This window comes from Solanum pennellii, chromosome 1 (genome assembly GCF_001406875.1).
Source record: "Solanum pennellii chromosome 1, SPENNV200".
NCBI classification, from domain to species: domain Eukaryota; kingdom Viridiplantae; phylum Streptophyta; class Magnoliopsida; order Solanales; family Solanaceae; genus Solanum; species Solanum pennellii.
Window position 1 is genome coordinate 97,844,409 of NC_028637.1, and position 9,271 is coordinate 97,853,679.

At 33.6% G+C, this 9,271-nt stretch overlaps 2 protein-coding genes across 2 annotated transcripts; both read left to right on the forward strand.

Annotated features, from left to right (window-relative positions):
• The first annotated feature begins 3,245 nt into the window (after positions 1-3,245).
• On the forward strand, positions 3,246-5,502 carry LOC107008586 (trihelix transcription factor ASIL2). Its single transcript, XM_015207689.2, has 2 exons — positions 3,246-4,073; positions 4,866-5,502. The coding sequence occupies exons 1-2, from the start codon at positions 3,450-3,452 to the stop codon at positions 5,268-5,270; spliced, it is 1,029 nt and encodes a 342-aa protein (XP_015063175.1). The 5' UTR covers positions 3,246-3,449; the 3' UTR covers positions 5,271-5,502.
• Positions 5,503-5,835: 333 nt separating this feature from the next.
• On the forward strand, positions 5,836-9,216 carry LOC107002375 (thioredoxin-like protein CITRX, chloroplastic). The gene is made up of 4 exons (XM_015200369.2): positions 5,836-6,161; positions 6,678-6,800; positions 8,499-8,579; positions 8,813-9,216. Exons 1-4 carry the CDS (start codon positions 5,955-5,957, stop codon positions 8,927-8,929), a joined length of 528 nt encoding a protein of 175 aa, XP_015055855.1. The 5' UTR covers positions 5,836-5,954; the 3' UTR covers positions 8,930-9,216.
• Positions 9,217-9,271: the final 55 nt, after the last annotated feature.

Sequence of the window (9,271 nt, forward strand, 5' to 3'; positions counted from 1 at the left end):
TAGTCTTAAGGGCTTTGAGAGTTTTGGTTAGAGGGAGAAATTGTGGGTCACAAGTTTGATACGGTTATCACTTGTGTGAACCTCCCATGTATTCCGAGTGATTTGGTTGAGGTTGTTTCTCTCTGTATTTTGTACTCTCATATTTATAGTGGATTGCTCATCTCCTTTGTGGACGTAGGTCGATTGACCGAACCACGTTAAATCTTTGTGTCTTTGGTATATTTCTCGTTGTCTTCTTACTCGTGGTCTTTTGAGGTTTGCTTTGCTAGCTTCCGCATATACACCTGCTTATTTTCGATCCCAACAATAATATGTCCATCTACACATCACAAATCATTTTTTTTGCAAAATAGAATTCTAAAAAAGCTTTTCTCAATGAAATATTGCTCGATAACAGCCACAAGGCTTGATAGAGTTGTCTTTGGTCTTAGTTGTTGCTAGAGCTTGTATTTTCATTGCGATCTATTCCTAAGCTATAAAGAAAGTGAGTTCGGAACCTAAATAAGCTATAAAAAAATAAAAATGATCAAAATAAGCCACTATTTTAAGAAGTAATTGAAATAGGCTTAGGCCTCATTTGTTTGCACTTAATGGAGGTCTGAATTTTAATCATTCAGATTCAGCCTATTAAGTACGTTTGATTTTTAGGTCTGAATCTGAATTATTTAGATTCATCTCATTAAGTTCATTTGTTTTATTTATTTTTTTTTTAAAAAAAACATCTTAATGGTCTGAAGAGGTCTGAATGAATCATGATTCTTAAAACTTTCAAAACTTTTTTTTATCAAAAGCGATATATTATGTTGAAATGAAATTTTTACGATATTTTATTAATTTAATGTTAATTTCACATGCACATTCAGATATTGAAAACAAACAGTATTAATTATTTAGTGTTTAGATTTAGAGACCACATCTTAATATTCAGATGTGTATTCAGATCAAAACACCTGAATCTTAATGCAAATATTAATATTCAGATGTGTATTCAGATTCAGACCTCTTAATCTTAATGGAAACAAATGAGGCCTTAGTGGAAGAAAACACTCCACCTTATCCAATATTCTAAACGTTTTCCGTTAGTCTCATAACGTTTATATTTTTATATATAATGGAACTGTTTATTACACTTTATATAGTGTAAGTTTTTCTTACACTTTGCAAAGTGGAACTTTTTCTTACACTTTATAAAGTAGAAGAAAATCTTACACTTGGAGCAAAATTCCAATCTTGCTGAGGTAGACCTCTACAAAATATAAATAATAATAATAAAAATAATAAATAATAATAATAATAAATAATAATATAAATTAATGAATAATTGACAAAATCAACAAATAATAATCGAAATATAAGTATTAAGCATTACCAGTCACTTTTATTGATAGTTTCGTTCAAATCAAAATCATATCAACCGGTAAGAATATTTTGATAATGAGTCATGTTAGGAAAAATCAGTAGATTGAGTTATTGAAAATTCATCAATGCTATTACGATTTTCTAATCAGGGATGGACGTTGACCGATAAAGGAGAACATTGTTGACTAGTCTTAGGCTCCTTTGTAACATAGATTTCAAGTATTGTTAACTTGATTTGATCTATGTAGTTATTTGGAACCCTCAAAAGTCGGTCAAGGATTGTCATTATAAATAATCCACTCTCCAAAATTTACTTGTCCTTGTGATAAAAATGAAGTAGGATATTTTCCGCCTATAGTCAAATTATAATTAGTATTATTTATACCAATTCTTTTATCAATTGATGAAAGAAATTTATGATATCAGACATTAGTTGAATATTTAGCATTGTGTTTGGGAGAACAACTATAATAAATGATATTTTCATCATGTATAATTTCGTTATCCCAATAAATTAAAACTCTAACTTTTGAGGTAGAAGACATTTTTTTGTGATTGAAATGAAGAAAAACAGAAGACTAAAGATGTTGAAGGTACTACGTTTGAATGTCCTTAATTATAGCTTGGAGGAGTCTTCAAAATAAAAAAAAGTACATAATGTAATAATTTTTTCCGTTTTTATGATATGTCAAATCAATATAATTATACGACAAACATGACAAAAGTTTCATAAAGCTTCAAAACGTGAAAAATATTTCTCTTTGTAAATATAATTTTTCCTTCCATTTTATAAAGTGTAAGAAAAAGTTTCACTTTACAAAATGTAAGAAAAAGTTACACTTTATAAAGGGCTTAATACATATATTAAACCCTAAACTTGACTTCAAATTTTAACTTTGACCTTCAACTTTCATTATACACAAACAAGCACTTTAACTATCTAACTTTTAAATAAATAAACACATGAGTCCTATAAGACACAATACACGTAGGACACCACGTAGGACAAAAAATGACATGTATGATGACATGTAGGACATGTGTGTCTATTTGTTCAACGTTATACAAGTTTAATTGTCTACTTGTGCACACCCAAAGTTGAAGGGCATAAATGTGATTCAAAGCCAAGTTAAAGAGCATATTTATATTATGCCCTTTATAAAAATAGTTCCATTATATATTAAAATATACAAGTTATGAGACTAATGAAAAACGTTTAGAATATTGGATAAAGTGGAATTTTTGTTCCACTAAACCTATTTTAGTTGCTTCTTAAAATAGTGGCTTATTTTGATCACTTTTATCTTTTGGTGGCTTATTTAAGTTCCGGCGTCAAAGAAAGTAGATTAGTGTTTCATGTTAGAACATAACAAAGATTAGTTAGAGTTAGTTACGTTGCGTTCTGAAAAAATCTAAATCGACTAGAGCTAATTGGTTTAGTGGGAATAGAGTTATTGCTTAGTTGTTAGTGGTAGTAGAGTAATAACAAGTTTGGGTAAAAGATTAATGAGTTTTAATTCCTAAGTTACAAGAGTTTGTAATCTGAATCTTTGCTCTGTTTTGAGTGAAATGGAGTCTGGTTGTAAACCTTGTAAGTATATGTAGTAGTTTTACCCTCCCTTAAGTAAGGGGATTTTCACATAAAAATTATTGTGTCCATTTTAGTTTGTATCACTTGCTTTTTTTATTGATATTCTGTTCCGGAACCCGGTTTAGTAATCACCAACAAATTTATTATAAGGTGACATTTTTTGTTGGAACGAACTAAAAAATAGAAAAAATATCACATAAAATAAAATGTAACGGAGGGGACGGAGTACTATTTTTGAACTTGATGATTATAATAAGCAGTAAGTTTCAATTAGCTAAATCAAAAAGGTCTCTAAAACCCACTCTAATTAATTAGCTTTTGTTTCACCTTTTTCTCCCTTTAATTCTAGTGGCTTGACCTCCATCATTCCCCCCTCCCCTTCTTTCTACCACTAATCCCTTCTCCCTCACTATGTCTTTTTCTTACAGGTCTCAAATATTGCTAGCGGCTAAGTAAAACTCGGTGGAAATGAAAGAGGATTATTAGCTAGTTAATACTAATGGATAACGAAGCTGCAAATCATCATCAAAATCATGAAATTTCTAACAAAGATGAATTCTCACCGAGGATTAAGCCGCTGCAAAATTACCATGTTCCCAGTGATAGACTGAAGAGGGATGAATGGAGTGAAGGAGCAGTTTCGTGTCTTCTCGAAGCTTATGAAGCTAAATGGATACTCCGTAACAGAGCGAAGCTCAAGGGACAGGATTGGGAGGATGTGGCCAAGCACGTGTCGGCGCGTGTCAATTCAACAAAATCCCCCAAAACTCAGACGCAGTGTAAGAACAAAATTGAATCTATGAAGAAGAGGTACCGATCGGAATCCGCAACCGCCGCCGATGCTTCTTCCTGGCCGCTCTATCCTCGCCTTGACCTTTTGTTACGTGGAAATAATGCATCCGCGGCTTCCTCTTCGCTAATTCCGCCGCCGCTTCCGCCGGCTGCACCGCCTAATACTAATTGTGTGATTGACGCCGTCGAACCACCACCACAGCCGCCTATATTACTACCTCCACCTCCGGCTACTCTTCCTCCTCCTCCGCTCCCGCCGTCGCCGGCTTTGCCTTTTGGGAATGGTGATCAGAATTCGCATGGTTCTAATGGTCTTGACAGAGGAATAAAGGTTAGTCGAGTATATATTTGCTTGTTTCAATTTTTAAAATAATTTTGAAGTCCAGATAATTATGATCTCTCCTTTTTGTTCTGATTTCCATTTACCCATTTTATATATGAATTTTAATAGACAATTCAATATGTAGTTGAGTTAATTTTTTTTTTTTTATGTTAAAATATAATCGGTTAGTAGTTGAAATGATTGTATAAGAAAAGAGATTAAGCTTATGATTTAAATGATATTTTTGCATAATAGGTAAGAGAGCTCACTCATAAGGGATTGGACTATGAAATATTCACAGTAGTCTAATTTGATATTTCCACATGAGATAAATAAAATAAATGACAAATACAAGTTATTATTTTTCTACAATTAAACGTTAATAGTGAAAAAAACATACTCTACATAATAATAATATGTTAGTTTCTAATTAGAACTCTCCTATTGGAGTCATGGTCATTAAGTTAAACTTTTATAGTGGGTGTTAATACTTACCTGATATAATTTGAAATAGTATGAGCCCTCAAAGGTTTTACTGAATTAGCAATTGAAAAATCAAAATATAACGAAACTAACGAAACATATAGGTTGTGGTGTAGTGATGAGACTGTTTTACTTATAATGAAAGGTTTCGTCTTCGTGTTCTGAGTATGTTAGAAAATTCTGTTTAAAGCGTCAGTCCTGAATTGTGCTCCAATGCGGACCAAAAAAAAACAAAAAAACTTGCAGCATTATAGATTGTACACTATCTTCTACTATAATAATGAGCATGAAAGTGAAGTTGCCTACTTGTGTGACCAGGAAGACATATTAATGGACGCCAAATTATCGGACAACGCAGCAGCACCAGATCAGAAAAACGCAACAGCTACAAATAGCAGCAGCACGCCAGCACTGTACAGCGACAACAAGAGCAAGTCGAAATTGAGATCAAAGAATAAGCGAAAGAGGGCTGTGGAAGGGTGGGAGATCGGAGAGAGCATACGTTTGCTAGCTGAAGTAGTGGTAAGGTCAGAGCAAGCACGAATGGAGACGATGAGAGACATCGAGAGAATGAGAGCAGAAGCTGAGGCCAAAAGAGGAGAAATGGATCTCAAGAGAACTGAGATCATTGCCAACACTCAGCTTGAGATTGCTAAGCTCTTTGCTAGTATTACCAAAGGATCAGTTGACTCTTCATTGAGAATTGGAAGAAGTTCATCATGAGCTAGAAAATAATAATAATAATACTCTAGCTAGCTGTGGAAATAGAAATAACCTTGTTATCATCTTTTAATTTGATGATGATATCCTTCTTGACTCAGCAAACTACCTAATTATGGAGAACATTTTATTTAGATTACTAATAATTAACTTCTATTTCCATTTTCTTAGCTGATTGTATGTTCAAGGACTTTACTGTATCACTTCTCCCTTTATCAATCATATATGAAAAAAAAAGATAAAGAGGAGTAAATTAATCCACCGTATTTTGTCTCATAATTTGATATATCTGAATTATCGAACCGAAATAGCATATTTGGATACTTCATTTTATTTTCTTAATGATAAAAGATGTTTATAATCCGAACGTCTTCTCTTATTTAAATACCATGGTAGGTGGTAGCTAGTCTTTGTTTATAGGCATCACAATCCAGTTAAATCTCAATCATTTGGAAATGTTTAATAAAATAAAAAAGACTTTTACATGGTGTGATTTCAATTGAAATATATATAAAATGACGCAGAAATTTGAAATTAAAATGCCCAAAATTCCCTTCATATTGTATTTCCATTTGGTATTAAACCTTATCTTTTTGTCTCGTTAGGAATTTTGGCTCTCTTTCTTTGCTCCTTAAACCCCAAACAGAGTCTCTCTCACACTCCGGCAGAGCAGATAAAGCTATAAGAATGCAAGCTGCCAGTCTCGCCTTTCACCCTCCGGCACTCCATACTTCACCTTCTTACTTCTCCTCCAAACTTCCCCACCACCTCAATTATTCACTCTTCAAACGCGCTCCTTCAACTTCCACACTATCTTTAACCCAAACACTCTCCAGAAATACCATTTGCAAACCCCCAGCTGTTGGAAAATATGTCAGGGAGGATTATCTTGTGGTATGTTACGATTCTTTCTTGTTGGTTTGTTCAGTTTCAGTTAGTTTCTCAATGTTAGTTCAATTTTTCTGAATTTCGGCTATTGGGTTTTGTTTAAAAAGTTCAAATCAATTTGGTAATTTGGAAATATGTGTTGGTGAAATTACAATTACGATTAAAACAAAATGAGGTACGGATATCTCGCTCTATTTAAAGATTTAAGCTCAGTGCAACAAAACTTTTCACCGGTGTAGTAGTAATCTTCTTGACGAATTTTGGCTTTTGGGTTTGTTTATCTGCTGGGAAACTTTAGTAAAATTTAAATCAATTTGGAAATTTATGTTGTGGATAAGCTTTGTTTGTTGCTGAAACTGGAACACTGGTTAAACAAGAGCAAAAAGGAACCAGACTTAGGCGACTGTTTTAGAGGAATTCATCTGTTATTTGTTTTTGCAAGTGTGGTTTCGTTTCTAACGAGCGCGCCACGCAAGGTTTTGCTAATTCCAATTCATTTTCCCTAATTTCATGGGATTGCAGAAAAAATTGTCTGCCAAAGAGATTCAAGAACTGATAAAGGGAGAAAGGAATGTGCCACTGATTATTGATTTCTATGCCACATGGTGTGGTCCTTGTATTTTGATGGCGCAAGAACTTGAAATGGTAAGTTTGGATTTTACACAAAAATGTCTTAAACATTTCTTTGATCTGCTATTGATGGTTTAATGTAGAGTTGGGATTGTTGGATAAATGCTCTAGACGACTCGTACAGTGGTTCAAATCAAGTGGTTATTTGAATTGGTCAATTTTCCAGTTTGCAGAACCATTTGGTTTTGTATTGACTCCATTTTCTAGCTCCAATTCTTAATTAGTTGGGGTTGGCTATAAATTAGAGTATCCTATCATAGTTTGATTATTTTTTAGCAGTCCGCCAACAGCCAACCTATGCAACTTCTTGTCTATTTGGCTTTAGGACATGCTATGTTTGTGAATCTTACATATTGGGGTGAGGGTATCATCTTGCTCCAGCAATGGTCAGGAATTGTTTTAAATGCTTAAAATCACTATTGATACATATGAGGAGAAAACCTAGAGAAGGGTAGAGGGTGGGCCCATTATCCCTGAATTTCTAATGTTGCGGAAAAATATTGAAGTTGGGAGTTGAAATTTTCTATCAACATGAATGATATAATGTGTTAGACCTGATATTTCTATAAATAAAGCACGATTCGTCAATCATTGGTGGGATAATCCTTTTGAACTCTAGGGAAACCTTATGCTCATTGATATGGTGTATTTGAAGATATAGCAACTCTGAGGGCCTACAATCAATTGTTAAAAAGATAGGGATAAATCTCAGGTGATCATGATACTCACATGGTTATTTTATCCTCAATTTTCTGTAACTCACTTCCTTGGAGAAACCTTGTGTTGACCTTTTTTCCTCCGTGTTTACTGTTCCTGTGAGAAATAAATATACATAGACAGAGTGGATATGGAGAGGTGTGTGATTTTCAATGTTCCTAGTTGCTTATTCAACAATGTCACATTAATGGTGGCACAGATCAATGAAGGAATACTATTAGCTGAGGAGCAACTATTTTTTTGCAAAAACTTTAGTAAAAATTTGTAACTGATAAGTTTTAAGTAAATTGAGAAGCTATGAATAATGAAGTTAAAGTCTGCTGTCTAGTAACTTTTACCTATTCTAGTATTTGGAGAAAAGATTGACATTGATCTTTCTATAGTTTAAATGCATAATGTCCTAGTGGAATTTGTCTATCATAAACTGCATGTCACGAATCGACAATCGAAATCAAAGAATTGTATTACTTCTAGGCCTTCATAAGTTTTTTTTTTTTTGGATAGGCATAAGGAGTAAGTTCCCCTCTCTTAGTGTGATTGCAAGATTGGAGATCCTACCGTCTAATTAAAGTATAGCTGATATTGTTGAAAAGAAAAGGAGATTGTTTTGTAATTTTAGAATGATGCAAAAAGTATCAAAATATCTTTTTCGTTTCAAGTATACTTTTGTCTTTTGGTGTAAACAGAGTCTCACCTTATGCATGTATATTTGGGCTAGTAAGTTAGATGATTGTAAAAACGAGACACAACCAACTATAAATAAGTTGGATGATTGTAAAAACGAGACACAACCAACTATAAATACTTTTTAGCACAACCTTGGTGTATTGGTTATGAAATATATTCCGCTTACCCCCACCCACACGTAAAAATCCTCCTCAAAATCAGTAAGTCTAAGTTTTGTTTCAAATAGTTTGCTTGGAGTTCAGTTATATCTTGCTATGCACACTAGGTTATCTTTGCTAATGTCAAAATTGTTCCAATTTCATCTGACAGCTTGCTGTGGAGTATGAAAACAATGCACTTATTGTGAAAGTGGACACAGATGATGAATACGAATTTGCACGAGATATGCAGGTACAACCTCTTACCATCATTCTGCCTTGAATCAAAATTTGTTTCTCTTTCAATACTATCAACGTTTTTGAAGAGAGTTCTGTTTTCTCTCTTGTCATTTGTGTGAGTCGTGAGTATATACTTATCAATTATCAGAATTCCTTGCTTTCATCACATATTTCATAAGTGCAAAGCTATTTGTCTTTCAAGAATTTGCAAAGGTAACTGTTACAACTGAAATAATCTCCTCTCAGGTTCGAGGACTACCTACGTTGTATTTCATAAGTCCAGATTCAAGTAAGGATGCTATCAGAACTGAAGGGCTCATCCCGATACAAATGATGCGGGACATCATTGATAATGATTTATGATGAATAATTCAGTTGGTTCTTTGTTGGTGGAATCCATTGCTCTTTGCTGTAGTTGTCAAGCTGCCTTTTATTAGTTCGTAGTGACGTACCAATATGTGGATCTCAACATAATATTTTAGCAATTTCCTTCTGAAGCTCGCAGGCTTGGTATCTGCCAGGCAGTGGTAAGAGTTGTAACACAAATTTTGCACTTGGAAACAGTTAAAACAAGTAGTGCAACAAACTGCAATTTCTGATGTTAAAACAGAAATGGGTGTTTAAAATCTTAGAATTCCTCCAGATTGAAATAGAGTGTTAAATCTTTCTTTTTATCCTTTTCGATTCCCAAATTATTATATAAAG